The sequence below is a fragment of the Cygnus olor genome, chromosome 10 (genome assembly GCF_009769625.2).
Source record: "Cygnus olor isolate bCygOlo1 chromosome 10, bCygOlo1.pri.v2, whole genome shotgun sequence".
NCBI lineage: Eukaryota > Metazoa > Chordata > Aves > Anseriformes > Anatidae > Cygnus > Cygnus olor.
Genome location: NC_049178.1, coordinates 21392208 through 21407508, shown reverse-complemented (window position 1 = coordinate 21407508; position 15301 = coordinate 21392208). Strand labels below are relative to the sequence as shown.

The following is a 15301-nucleotide window of genomic DNA, read 5'->3' as shown; positions in this document are numbered from 1 at the left end:
GTCTTCATCACTATGCACTGTGGCCCATCCTGCAGCTGTCAAAGTCTCTTTTGATGCTGATTAACTTCATCAGTGTAATTGATCAAGTTGTCTAGAGAAAATGGGAGGCTAAATACTTTCCAAAGTAATCGTCACATTGCACCCAAAATACTGTTACTATGCTGAAGGCAGCGTGCAGGTGCTGTGCTGCAATTTGAATGAGTTTCCTCTCACCTCTTGTCTAAATCCTTTCCCTTTTTTCCCCCAGCTCACTCAACAATTGCCTGGTAGATTGACTTTCAGTAGCTGTTGATTTAACTGCTTTTTAGTGGCTGTTGAAAATAATATCCTTCAAAGTCATAAAGAAGACTCAACAGTGGAAGGAAGCTTCAGAGACCAAGAAACACAGACAGGAGGACTTTCTCTGCGTGACTGAACATTAGTTTTGGGGGTTTGTTCTGGATCCTAGTGCTTAAAAATGCATTTTATTTTTTCTCCCTGAAAGGAGCTTACCATACCTACCACATTTGCTGAAATCTCTCATTGAGAACAAAGTTGAACACTTTGGGTTAGCATGTTGTCTCTGCTCTTGAAATGGTCCATAATACATCTGTGCATCTCTGTGATATAATAACAGCAATAATAATAATGATACATGGTCTCAGAGGTAACAGAAGCATTTCCTGCACTATCCCTGTTGCCAGAGCCACATTCATTTTGGCTTTCCCCGCTTCTGTGTTCCTCCATTCTGCCCCTGCACACCAGTTTCAGCTCATGCCCCCCGTCTGATGTGATGGGGCCGAAGAGTGAGTGAGCCCTTTCATTCAGACTCATCAGGGCTGCGCTGGCGGAGATGTGAGGAGAAAAGCATGCACAGATTACATTTTGAGAAGCTGCCTGTGCTGTGGATGGATTCAGTTTTGAGGCCCAGTCTGGCACACGTTAAACAGGATTTCTTTCAGCAGCTGTGGTTCAGGTCTTACTGAGGAGCAGCTCCCCCAGCTCCTTCCAGAATCACTCTGGGCACAGAGCCCGAGGGCCTCTCCGTCGGGCGTTGGGCTTTCCTTGTCTGACAACACCATGAAATAAACTGTAGTCACAAGGGGGAAGGGGGAGGGAACAACTGAAAAAATATATTTATTGGAGTAAATAAAAAAAAGTTAACCAAAACCCTTTATTGATACATTCTTGGATAATATCACAGGATCGAGAGAATGGAAAGGAAGGGAGGAGTTTGCGGCAAAGATTGGTTTCACTAAATTGGCACATAAGCAGCAAGATTAACGAAATTACTTATTACAAACAGTATAAAACATACATGCTTTTGTAAGTCCTTATCACACTGGTCAATCATGGTGGGGCATCAACAAAGAAAAAAACTTCAAGACATGTAAAAGCCATATTCTTTCTTCCAAATATCATAAGAATTATTGAAATTATTGCAAAATAGTCATATACCTTAAATAAAATAACAAAATAGAACACAAATACAAATATCAAACATAAATTATTAACATGTACCATAAAATACATTACTGGCATGCATTCCAAATATCAAGACCTGTACTAAAACTCAGCAAAAATCCTGTCTGCTTCCTCTGCAGCCCATCGAAGTTGTGAAGGGGGTGGGTGTGGGGGGGGGGGGCTAACTTCGCCAGCACAGTTTTTGGTCTTTAAATTCTTTTGTTTGTTTCATTAAAAAAAATAACGTATATGGATTGCAGTGATACAGTAGCAATCATACAAGTCATGTACATAGGTCTTTTAAATCCTTAGATTTTTAATTTTTTTTAATGTTCTAAGTCTGAGAGAATAGGGCCTCAATGAAACTGTGCATTCAAAAAACAAACAGTGAACTCGAAACGACATGGATGGCCATATGCAAAAAATCCTCACAAACTGTACAGAAAGTTCAAAAAACTTGCAGTCTGGAAGTACATATAAAGACAGAATTAGCCCCTGTGAGTCCTCGCAGCCGCACGCGGTCCCCCGGGGAGCCGCTCCTCCCGCGTGGCAGGCGGCGCGTGGGCACGGCGGCTCCCGCGGACGGAGCAGGGCCAGGACCAGGCCAGGGCCAGGGCCCACGGCAGCGCCCGCACCCCGCTGAGCCGAGGGCGCCGCGGGGCCTTCATGGAGCGGCCGTGGGGAGCGTGGCTCCTCGCGTGTGGCCTGGCCTCCGCTGCCTGGCGCGGGCACCCCGCGGCCAGGAGGAGGCCTGTGCCCGCGGTGGGTGGAAGTCCTCCTCCGTCCTCCGCGCCACGTGGCTGAGCGGGCTAGATAACCAGGTTGTTATAACTGACGTACTTCTTTTTTGCAGCAGGGCCTGAAAGAAAAACCGGCAGACAGTCACCAAAGCAGTCGGCAGAGAGACGCTTTGAAGAGGCTTCTTGCTGGTCCTTAGTCTGGGAAGGCAGCCCCGAGGAAAGCCACCTGAGATAGCACGGGACTGGGCAGTAGCTCTGCTGCGTTGGTGGGGTTAGCAGCGAGCCCGTCTCTTTGGACGGCCGTGCTCACTGACGTGAGTCCAGGCAGAGTGCTGCTACGGCAGCTGAATGGCTGTCTCGCTATCACTACCAGTAGAACTACCAGAGACTGATTTTTTTATGCTCTCGCAGTTTGTTTGGCTTCACTGCTGTGACACCATAACTAGATGCCATTATAATATAATAATACATTATAATTTTTTTTGGAAAGAATGGTGACATTCTCTCCAGCTTCTTAGATCTCCTGGACTAAGTTTGGTTTTCTCATGGGGAAAAAAAAAAATCTTATTCAGGATTTACGACTTCTGAGTTTTTTACCACATGGGCATCAAGGTATCTGCTTTCCTAATTATGACCTTCAATTCAAATCTGTTTGCAAACATAAACTAAAACTAGTCACTAACTACTTCATGAATGATGCTCCACATTGCTGTCAGTAAAAATGGAAAATATTTACAGCTAAATACAAAGCACAATATTGTGCAATACCTTGGCAACACTGACAGTTTAGGGACCATGATAACATGCTCTGCATCAGGCATGTTAACAAAAATATCACTATTTATATGTAAATTCTGTAATGAGGATGTAACTACATGTACTGGGCCTATGGCATTTTATATTGAACTGTGTTCCAGTGAATACAGAGAAGGTCTTTCTCTACTCACTCACTGCTCTAAAAAAAAACGTGTATGAAGTATGCATGCTCTTGCTGGAAAGATTAAAATCCAATATTCTGACTAAATGAGTTATCGTGAGACCAGTTTATACCATGGATATTCTCAAAAAGTTAGAATTACCAATCATTGCTGTTATTATCAACTATTCTTATTCAGCATTTGTGTTTTCTTTTTTTTAGAGCAACTATGAGTCAACAAAATACATTAATGTGAATTATGATCAACTATGCACAGAGTAACTGAATATATAAACAAACCTGAGCCTCAGAGCATCCCCTGATACACATCTGGAAGATAAGTAAGAGAAAGGGATGCGGCTGATTTTCTGGGACTGCTGAAAACACTTAGCTTTCTTCTGCCTTGGCCATTGCCCTTGCCAAACGAAGAGGTGGGACCAGCCCTTCAGAGCATCCTGACTGCCTCAGACACCAGACACACCTCCCTTTGCTACTCAAAGTCAGGGCCTTTTTGCCCTTGGCATATCTTACAGTCAGAAGCATTATTAATCAGATACCACCTTTAATTTTTCAGGTGGCACGCTTTTCAGAAATATTTACTTCAATAAGGATAGGCTCTCCACAAACAGCACAGAATATTTTGAGATTATTATGAATGAAGGTGCAGTCAAATGTATATATTTTTCACAGTGTTCACTATCTTCTTTATAGAAAAAGAAAAAAAGCATTTTTACTTCTAGGTATTTTCAAGATTGTCATTAAAGAACCTCCTGTTCTAAAGAACCTACTTTAACAGTATTATTCTCAAACCCCATTTATCTGTTGTACCATGTTCTACACAGGAATTAGTGCTGTGTGTTCAATCAAGGTCTGATCCTGCAAAATGCTGATCTTCTTCATTTCCCATTAACTTCTCTGGGGCATGAAGGTACTCAACACATGGGAAGATAAAACTCATTATTCTGCAAGACTAGACCACAAACATCCAATAAACTGTGGTATACTATTAAATGCTGAAGTGAGGTAAAATGCAGTGGAAAAAAAAGTATAACCAGGAAATGGGTTGCAAAGTAATTACATGTATTATTTTGTGATCTACTTCAGCTTTATTCATTACATGCTCCGATTTCAAATAGCAGCAGAGTTCCTATAATAAGGAAAGGGATTTTGATACTCTCCATTGCTGGTTCATATAACGTCACCCCCTCTAATGCTTACAGGGCTTTCACTCTACCAGTCAGCAAACCTGAAATTTTGCCGGATGAGTTTTCTCACAAATTCTACCACAGCCTCTCATTCCTCATTTTCAATATGACAATGAACCACCAGTGGCAAGTGAATTCAACTAAGCAATATTTTTGATAGTGTACACTTCTGTAACTTCCCCGTGAAAAGATGGGCGCCACGTATCCCAGCTCTAGACAATAAAATTATCTCTGGCACTTCTCTGTTTCAACAGAAAAATGTAGTTGACAAAAGAATCATCCATAATTCAGATAATGTGATCAATAGAAGCTTCATGGTTATTTTAGGAGAGGAAAGACATTTTTCCCTGTTTCTTAAGACTGCTAGGCCAGAGGAGATCACATCTCTCATTACGTAGCTGGTACATTTCAAAGCTCTGCTCCTGCATTAACTCCAGTAACTGGAAGCTTAGTTGAAGTGTGCCTTCTAGACAAGTTCCAGTCTTGATATGAAGGCTTCAGTAACAGTCTACCTCAACTGAGTCTCTATGGAGTGTCAGATATTCATTATTATTGGGCAATTAGCACCAGGTACGGATTTGATTTTTCTCAAAGAAATTAATTTACATGAAAATGGGGAATGCTAACGAAACATCAGCATCACCAGAATTCACCATGCTTTAATCCACGATACATGAGCATTCCCTGTTCTTTAAATGGAAAATAGATACAGATCTCATACACTGTGTTGTTGTTAAGTGTTAATAGATGATGACTTTCCAACAGCGAAAACAGATTGTCTTCTTGCACGTAACATATACATAGTAATTAATATACATATAATTATGTCAACATCAGCTGGCCACTGACTTAGATGTATTGGAGGTGAGCCAATAGCTGTGGCATGCAGAATGCACAATGCTGCACCGTGCCTTCTGTACAGATACACATATCAACTGCGTCCCCGTTTCCTGAGACCAATGTCACTGTGTACAAGAAAGCAACAACCGACACTTGCACTTGAGCGAGTTGTCCTCTTAGTTACGCACTGTACTTTTTCCTCTTCTCCATGAACTGAGCCCCACTCTCCTCACGTGCAAGCACCCAGTTCAGGATGCCCTCATGCAGCGTGCAGCCATACAACCCAGCAACTTACTTACACTTCACACTTACTCTGAATTATGGAAATGAGCCTGTGTATTGCCACATGGAAATATCAGCATTTCTTTAAAACACTAGAATTTAATAAAACTCTTCCCTTTTCAACTATTATCTGACCTGCCTGACAGGTGGTGGGGGCAGTGATAGTGTAGACCTGTCCCCTGCCAGAAGTGGATAACAGGATTTGAAGTAACTGCATCGCCTGTGCCAACAACATATTAAAAACAAATACACAGAAGTGAAAATCCTCCTTGGATATATAAGTTTCATCACTTGACTGGTTTTCATTATCTTGAGCACAGGCCACAAAGAAAGAAGCTCCCACAGCATCCAAAAGCAAGGCAGATCTGTCAATACTTGCTCAGAGTGAGATTTAATCACTTTCACTTCAATTTTATGCACATTTGTTACCTCTGCCAAGCTTAAAGAGAAAAGATTTACAGTGCAGAAGATGAATTTTATTACAGCCTACAGGCATCTCAAGCTATCAATGGTATGAAGCATGGCCTTAGCACTTCCAGCACTGAACAAGAACTGACATCATGATGGCTGTGAACCTGGATCTTCTGCTCTGATTTCCTTTGTAGTTGCTGTGGCATATCATGCTTACCTCACCTTTTTTCTTCTTCTTCTTTTTTTTTTTTTTTTTTTTTTTTCCTTGGAAAGCTGTATCATCCATGCCAGGTAAAGCTGTGGCTCATTATTAGACTCCACTTCTGGTACATTTAAAGGGGAAATAGATACTCGTGGCTCCCTGTGGCTCTGTGCTGAAAGACAGAGCTAGCCACATGTTCTGCTGCCTTTAACCAGGGAATACATGAGAAGGAATTGAAAGCAACAAACCTAAATATTTTTACATGCTTTCCCAAAACCCGACAAAATTTAAATTTAATATCTAAATGTAAATAAACCCTTACATCACATTTTCATATCTCTTCTGTTGTGCTCCCTACCATATACTCTATTGGCAACTTATCTACTATACAGATGCCTACACTTGTATAAAAAATACTTCACTGCCTGTGTTGGGAGCAGTTGCTTGTCTCCGAAATGCAGCTCAAACTGCCTGACTTTTATGCAGATTAGCACACAGAACCTCATGTTTTAATAATAGAATACGAATATATTAAATTACAAATATAACATTAGTAAAAAAGTGTGTTCCTCCATAATTGCTTTACAGCCTTCTCTTCTCATAAATTATATCATATTTAGCTGTCATATTTCCTTGTCACTCTCAGCAAAGCAGCAACAATTAGCGATTCGACGCCGAACACAACCATAAATAGCAGCGTTGTTTGAGTCGCCAAGAGGTTTGTCAGCAGATCACAAATTACAACAGGGAGTGAGAAGTTGCTAAAGAGATTGTTTCTTTTTCCTGATTACTAATTTATCCGGTACACAAATGGCCTGATGGCAACCTGGTGACAAGTTCAAAGACAACGACAGCCGCTCTGTTGCTTTCTGCTGCAGCACAGGTGGCTGGTCCTCACCTGAACGCCGAAGGAGCGATACCTCAGTGTCACACGGTGCTGACATCTCCCTGGCCCTCCAGCTCCTGATAGCAGACACATAATCCATCCCCACGCCCAGGCCCTGTCGTATTTGACATGCCACCTAGAGGACAGGGTCCTGCTCAGAGGATAAATGCTGTGGGAATGAGTTCTTTCTACTCGTGTAATTTTATCATCCACCTGTTCTTCACAGCTCCTGCAGTGTAGTGTGGAATGTGCTTCTGTTAAGTATGTAGCAAAACATTGCGGTACCCAAAGCACTCAGCTGAGCTTATGAATAATTTTCAGTTCTGCTTAAAAGCCTTGCTGAACTGCAATATACCTGGCAGCAGCACATTAAGAAGAATGGATGTTAAGGTCGATTTTTATTCATTTTCTAATACGTGCAGAGCATATTCTGCATGAGCATGGCCCTCCAGATTCCCCATGTAGGATAACTGGATTGATTTTCTTTAGGAATTTCTGAAGTGCCTGGTGGAGGGAAAAACAGAACAGGCCAGAGTGAAGGTTGAAAAAGCACGTTATGCAGAACTCCATAAAGAGGGGCAAGGACTGCTTAGAGGGTAGATGCACTTTGGAAATTAATAGAAAAACAATTATGAAATAGAACTGTATAGATTTATATAGTCGTCACATATCTATTTAGCTACTCCTGTGACACGCTGTGCATTATGGCATGTATTACTAATATATGACTTGTAATCTCCACAAAATGCTAGAAAATCAAAACCAGAATGAAAGTGGGTGGTGTCAGTTATATTTTAAATTTGCCTTTTCCCTACGTTTTTTAATGTTTCAAAATTCTTAATATGATTTTATCTCTCTGCTTAGCTCTTGGAAATTGGTTTTCTTTGTCTTTTTGGGCAGTATTGAGAGCGATCTCACCGTGAAATTCTGAGAGCCATAAGGGCAATACCTGCCTGGAAACGCTGCGGCAGACTCCTGCGAGCAGCAGAGCAGCCCCCTCTTCCCAGCAACACGAAATTCAAGGCCAGGACAAGGGTATGCTCCCATGGGTGTTATCCAAGAGAACTCAAAGCCCTTGGAAATCCCACCTTGTCACTGTCTCTGGGAGAAACATAAACACTTGTTTTCCAGACACCTCAGTTCTGTTAGGTACCGTACATGGTAACACTGCCGATTTTATACTTGCCGTGTGCAATTGCCGTGCCCTCTTGCATGCTCTGCCCATCAGGAATTTCAGCTAAAGAATGCTCAGGAAATGCGAGCTTAGATTTAGTGACGGATGTTCTGCATGTTACAGCAGCAGCAAAAATACATGGAGTGAGCGCGAGCGAGCAAGAGGCCTGAGGCTGGCTAATTCTGTAGCAGAGCAGGAATCTCTGAGCAGTATAATTAGTTCATTAAATGCCATCAGAGATTGCTCAGGAGGACAGAGAGGAGCATGGGGAGAGCTCATGGCCCCAGGACAGTACGGCGAGGGCCAGAGAACACTGCTCCAGCAGGAAGCAAGCCCAAGTTCTCATTTCAGTTTCACAAGCTCCAAACCCAAATGTGTTTTTTAAGTGTGACCATCAGTACATTTTGTGTGAATTGGTATCCAAGGCACAAGACCCTAAATTGTCACTGCAAATAGGATCAAATTAAGCAGCCGCAGACACGGAGCATAAAACTGAGAAGGAACTGAAATGGCATAAGAGGAAAAAGGGGCCGAGTTGCTTAGCAACCCTCACCTCTTCTTGTGGATTTGTGAGTCCAGAAACATCGGCACCGTCGACAGTTGTTGCTGGTAATGTAGGGGAGCATTTCCACACCGCCGTATGATGAGGCTGGGTGGGTGCTGCAGTGGCAAGGAGCACAAGACGGTGCCAGGCGAGGACCAGCCCCGACATGACATGATGAATGTCCCAGGGGTGGCGGAATAGCAGCTCCATCATGAGTCTGCCCCAAGCCGGGAGCACAGGAGGCCTGAGGCTGTGTCACAGGCACTTCCCATTTGTGGGCCTAAACCCACGGCAGCTCACGTGGTTAGGTTAGTCCACTCGAGAGAAAAGCCATTCCTGGAGGTACCCAACAACGTTTGTGTATCTCTGTTCTCGTCTATGGGTGAGGGAGTTCAATGTAAGATGTCGCTTTCCACAGTGACTATATTTTCTAAATTTACTTAAGCAGCGTACTGGAGCAGCCACCTTCCTGGATGGAAGTGACACTGCTGTCCGCAGGGATGACAAAGCCAGCTTTCAGCCTGTTGGAGTGCCAGCAACTCCCCAAGCTCCCCACACCACTACGCTGAGGCTGTTTTCCCATCAGAGATGTCAGAAGCCCTCTGTGAACCTAAGGTCTTAGGTATGATGTGATCAGACTGAGCTCGGCCAGTTTGGCATAGGCACTAGTGTGTAAGTGAAGTTACACAACTGGCCTGCAGTTTGATTAAAGCAATGCTACGTTAATTACAGGCACGCTTGTCTAAGTTGTAGCTGTGCTCTAACGGAGCAGCCCTGTACATACTGTGTGCCTGTCTCGTCTTGGCCCTGTCCCTGTGCAGGGGTGGCACACCTTGCTCTGCGTGTTGGAGCTCCTCCCAGCAAGCCCCTTCTCTGGAGGTGGGAGGCATGCACAGCCGCATAGCTTAACTACAGGGAAAAAACAACAACAACAAAAAAAGAGAAAAAAAAAAGGGGGGGGGGGGGGGGCGGGGAGGGAGTGGAGACCTGTTGCAAGGAGAAAAAAAAAATTTTAAAAGCTGCTGCTTGTCTGGAATACCAGTAAGCCAGACCTCATTCCCAGCAGCTTTTCCCCAGCACAGCTTTTACCTTCCTACTGCTGACAGCCCCCTTCCCATCCACCTGCCAGGGCAACCTCAGCAGTCAGCTGCAAACCCGCAGAACCAAAAGTGAGCATAGTGAGCACGGCGGTGCTGACCTGCAGCACACATTTGCCATTTCCCTTGGTGGCCGGGCCGAGCAGCTCCAGCATTCCCCCCCAGACTAGGAACCCTCACGGCCGCTGCAGCCGTGAGGAGCCTACAGCTCCCAGCAGCCGGGGACAAGGGGTTCCTCCCCCTGCTGCTGGGAGTCTCGTGGCTTTGGAGGCAGTCATTCATCTAAGATCCTTCTGTGCAGATAACATTTAAATCCACTTATACGCTGAAGTGATGTTTGCCTGTGCAGCTTGAGTCACCAGCAATGAGCCCCAGCCCTGGGGGAGCTGGTGCCACGTTCCCTGCGCTCAGCCGATCGGCAGCCCTGGAGGAGCTGCTCCTGCCTGGGGCTTGATCTTTTTTAAGAACTTAGAGATTTTTTCAGTGCTAATCTCTTCTCAAGGTTTATTTGTTTGAACTGAAGTGCTGTAGGTTGCCAGGCGAGTACCACCAAAACAATAAAATGCACCAGGTATTAGGAATAGCCGTAAAAGTCTGCCAAAGGTAATTTGAATATTTCCTTCAAATGTTCTTTGAGAGATGAGTTTTGCTATCAAACAATTTCCAGTGCCATTATGGGATCTGTTTTGACTTTGCTGAGATACATTAGATTGGCTAAAGTATTCAAAGGATAGTGCTGGAAGACGCTTGCAAAATGCAGCTTGAAAAATTGCCTATACCAGCCATGGCTGCGCACCTCTCCACGGAGGAGTCAGGGCTGTCTGCAGTAGGTTTGGCATGCAGAGGAGGTGTTCCTGCTGCTTAACATAGAATATGTTATCTGTGAGATTCCTGCTAGCATAGCAGGGAGGAAGAAAACACATTTATGTAGTCAGGAAGATGAAAGTATTGCTTTTTTTTTTTTCCTTGTATATTTATATAAAGCAAACAGCTTGTGAAAAAAAAAAGTACACAAAAACCATGAAAAAAACATGGAGTAAGGTTTCTGAAGCAAAATTCTTCAAATTAAGGATAGCTGTTTTGTGAACATGAATAATAAAAGAGTCCTGAAGATTTTAACAGGAAAAAAAAACAACCAACCAAACAAGGTTCATTAGTTAAATGTAGAACAAATAATTTGACTAGCTTTAAAAATTAAAAATATATATTCAGATATTTCTTTGCAGTTTTCACAGTATAACTGTGCTCTCATTTTCAGCTTCTATACATTTAAAACCTTTGCAACAAAATGCAATTACCTTTGTAGAACCTGATTTGCTGCACAGGCTGCACCAAACTGCCATGCAAGGAGTGGGCAAATCCACACCAGGCACCACTCTCGCTGCCAGCTTGTGAGAAGTGGTCTGACTGCATTCCTCTGACTATACACCAAAATGGACGATGGATATGAAGAACGGTACCACCTCTACTTGGGAAGCAAAAGCAACCTGGTGGCAGTAGCTTTTTTAAGTATTCCACCACTGTAATTCACCTGTTGCTGCAAGGAACAAGTGCTAGCATGGAATTCAGTGCTGCAGAGAGCACCTGGTGGGATGGTAAGTGGTGAAGAAAATCCTAACGCTGCTGAGATCATCACGCATTAGGTTGGACCATACAGGCAAATTTTACCTAGTGGAACCACATACCATAGTACTTAAGGTTAGAAGTCTAATGAGATACCACAAAAAGGTCAAACGCCTCAAAAGGAAAAACAACAACAACAAAAAAACACACAAAAAAACAAACCAAACCAACGAACCAACCAACCAACCAAACAAAAAAACACCAAACAAGCCTCCCCCATATGCCTACACACAATACTTAGAAAGACAAGGCCAGCTTCTCTACCGGCTCAGCTCTACGAGCTCTAACAAGGTGATTAGAAACCAGATGTCCAGCCAAGATTCACCACTGAATACCACTCCAGTGCCTTGCTTCCAATCTGCAAAATAGTGATAATGTTTATAAGCTCCTACCTCAGAAGGAAATCATAAGATGAACGCTGATGCCCAGAAATCTTGAATAAAATGATTAATGTCATCAGAGCACAATCAAAAATAATAGCCCGAGCAATCTTGCACTTCAGCGCTGTTTTACATATATTTGATAACCTGGATTCACCTGGTTCACTTCCGTTGCTTTCAGAATGCAATTAAAAATGAAACAATCACTTCAAATTATTAGAATAATTATGCGTATGCAAGTGCATGCAAATGTAATATACAGAGTAGGGCTGGGTAAATGCTGCATACGGATTTCTATCTAAGGAGTGTTCACACATCCCTCACTTTACACAAACATATTTCACATCTAAATTTGTCATATTCTAACCAGGGCTACATTTTTCCTTTAAGGCTTTCTTCTTATTAGTCCTTTTAGAAATGGATATTTACCCTGTCTATTATATAGCCCCTAGGCAAACTCAGCCTGCATCGCTAGTGAAGTGAATTATATAGCTACACTTGAAGTGAGCCTTGCACCCAGGGGATTGGCAAAATATCGTGCCGAGTAGTGCCAGGGCCATAAGTAACAATTACAAATATCCAGTATAATGGATTCTTTTAACTAGGATTGCTTTGAAGTTCCCAGAAGGATTTAATAGGAAGTAAAAGTGTGACCTTGCCAGTTCCCCAGAGCACATTGGGATTTGAAGAGGGCTTTTCGTTAAACAAAAGTCCATTTTAGCTTATAAGGATTTCAAGTAGTAGCTGCTACCAGAGGCGTAGGATTTTAATTCATCTTTTTTTTTACGATGCACTTTTTGTGAGGACTGAGAATGTATCCGAAAGGAAGAATAATAAACGCAGTTCTTGGGTGAGATAATGGCACAGCGATAGAAAATCATCTCAGGTCAAAGTGGCAACTACGAGACATTTTTATAGCTTAAGATAGTTTGTTAGGGTTTGAGTAGATAAAATGTTTGCTTTGTTGTTCTGCAGATGTATTAGATTGAGACCAATGGACTGTTGAATTTTTTCTGGGTAGGGATGAGAAAACTCTAAGCTCAGCCGATGCAGAGAAAGCAATTGTATTAGACAGATGCTTGCCTCACAGTACAAAGCTGGGAAATTCTGACTTCATTTCCAGTCAGTAGAATAATACTCATTAATTTCAGTGAAGCAGGCTTTACCACAGTGAATCCCAGAAAAGATGGGATGCTTTTCGTACTGATCACCTTAAAACCCACAAAAAGATGTAAAGATTAGTCGACAAAGTCAGTATGCACCATTGCACTCGGCACTCTCCTCCCGAACAAAAGAAAAGAACGGATTGCTTATGTGAAAGGTGGGCACATTTTCATGCAGTGCACTAGATCCATGATGAAACCTCTCTCACGCCCCACACTTCTCTAGCACAAGGGGAAAGAAATACAGGTGTACATGGCTTTGCCTAATGACAGGGGGTTACCATTACGCTTCTCTAAATTTGCCCTGTGGACAGCAAACGTAAGCTGACATTGTAAAGACAAGTAAGGAAGCAATCCCGCAGAATGTAGCACAAAACACACACCGTCCGTGTTTAAAACAGCTTAGTGGTGATCTCCTCTCCCAGGTTCCAACTCTGTGGACCAGCGTGGCTTGGCACTCTGCAGCTGGAATCCTGCTCCTGCGTGAGTGGAGGGCAAAGCACCTGCTGATCTCAGCAGAGTCTGTATTGCTTGCAGTAAAAGTTTACAGTACAGTATAAAATTACTGGGCAAAGTTATTGGCTTCCGACAGTGTTTCTGTATCATTTTTCCACTTGGACACGGGGAGCGCTTTTGTGTTTCTTGTGCTTTTCTGCATCCAGACACGCAACCCATGGCCCTTTTCCCCTGCCAGCAGCCAAACCATCACCAGCATCTAAGGGGCCAGATGCCATTCCTGGTCAACACACATCACTGAAGAATGCTACTGAAACACCATGGCCTCTCGTGGGAGACATGCATATGGTAAAGGTAAAACTGAGAGTCAGGGGAAATTTACTCCTCTGAAGAATATTATAAAGGTATGTTACCAAATCTGTTCTTATCAGCCCTAAAAATAGGCCATAAATGAGATATGTGATACATGTTCCCCCTTTGCAACGGCAAGATAATATCATAATTTATGAATATTTGCCAATGGGAGGCATAGTTCTCTGGAAACACACACAAAAGCATGTCATTTATTTCTCTGCTTCTGAACTGCTTATGCTGATAACTGTCAGAGTCAATAAACTCCTTTTGTTAAGCTGGAAAGATGATCTAAACTACCTGCAGTGACAGGCACTGCTTTCCGTCTCCTCAGGACTGTGCTAAAAGATAATTTTTATCAGCCACACCTTTGACTACTTTGCAAGATATTACGGAGGTAGGTGCCTTCAGAGACAGATTCAGAGGCTGCTGTCAATGTTAATTTTCCCATCTGAGCCATTACAGGAAAACATGACTTTGCCTCAAAGAACAGAAGCAGACATAACATTTATGGCCTGCGAAAGCATCATGTTTTTGCCTGAAAGATGCCTGTAAGACTGCGATTTTGAGTCAGGTAATAAGATTGCAATAGAAGAGGATTAGTTTTATCCTCCTAAATGAAAGCTAAAATCAACAAAGTATTGTACTGCTGAAGAACATCAATCCTAAGTGTGTGTGGCGGCATCTGTCTCCTATCTCCCACCGGTTCTGCTTTGCAGATAAAAATTTCTGGGTTAGACACTTTCAGACCTCACCTGCCGCACCGGGCACTGCGATCAAAGAACAAACAGCAGAAAGCCTTATCAGGGCTTCCAGCAAATGAAAGATTGCAGAGAGGCTTAAAGAAGACCTCGCAGGAAGAACAGTCATGGCTCGCTGGAGCATGTATGCGCTTAGGTGGGAGATGCAGCAAAGGGATCGGGTCAGGGAGCAGAACCCCCTGATCCGCACAGATAGGGCAATAAGGAGCCAGCAGCGAGCTGATTCCCGGGGCAGCACACCACCCATGTCTGCAGCAGTTCACTGCTGGCAGCAGTGCCACAGCCCCGGCACACAGCTAGAAAAGAGCACAGCAGCTTAGGAAATGTGTTTCCAAATCTTTGTGAGATTGTGGCAAGGAAGAAACAAAACCAATTCATATTACTCCTTAATTGGAACCGACAGTACAGCAAACATACCAATTTAAACTACATGTAAAACGCTTCAGTTTGAATATTGTTGACTGGAAAGATAACAAATGGTAGCAAATTATTTTCACCTGCTTAAAACAAAGTAATTAATAGTACTTTGGTTATCTTACCTGGAAAGCCAGGCTCTGCTGAGAGCTGTTAAAGCCAAGTGTGAAAACAGTTTGCATGAAAAATAATTAGAGCTATGACCTGAGTGATCCTCTAAAACATCCCGAAGGAGGCCTGAAGTCAGTGCTGTAAGAAACAATTCCTCCCTACCTCCTTCTTCTTGACTTTGTCCTACCTGGCTCCTAAATGCACCCTGTCCCAATGCCCTTCTCTGCTGCTGCCGCCCCCTGCCCTGTGCACGGTGCCCGTGGGCCCTGCAGCCTTCCCCCCCGACCCTGGGCAGAAGCAAA

The 15301-nt window shown here is 43.3% G+C and overlaps 1 protein-coding gene across 6 annotated transcripts in view; it reads right to left on the bottom strand.

Annotated features, from left to right (window-relative positions):
- Positions 1-500: 500 nt before the first annotated feature.
- Positions 501-15301, bottom strand: part of GRM7 (glutamate metabotropic receptor 7) — a 267773-nt gene continuing 252972 nt past the window's right edge. For 4 of the 6 annotated variants that reach the window (XM_040568674.1, XM_040568681.1, XM_040568678.1 and 1 more), the window contains one exon: positions 501-599. In XM_040568674.1, the coding sequence (XP_040424608.1) occupies positions 520-599 (80 nt within the window). In that variant the 3' untranslated portion in view covers positions 501-519. Of the gene's footprint in view, positions 600-1139; positions 2303-15301 lie in introns of those variants that run through there. The other 2 variants (XM_040568675.1, XM_040568676.1) reach the window with 1 other exon arrangement.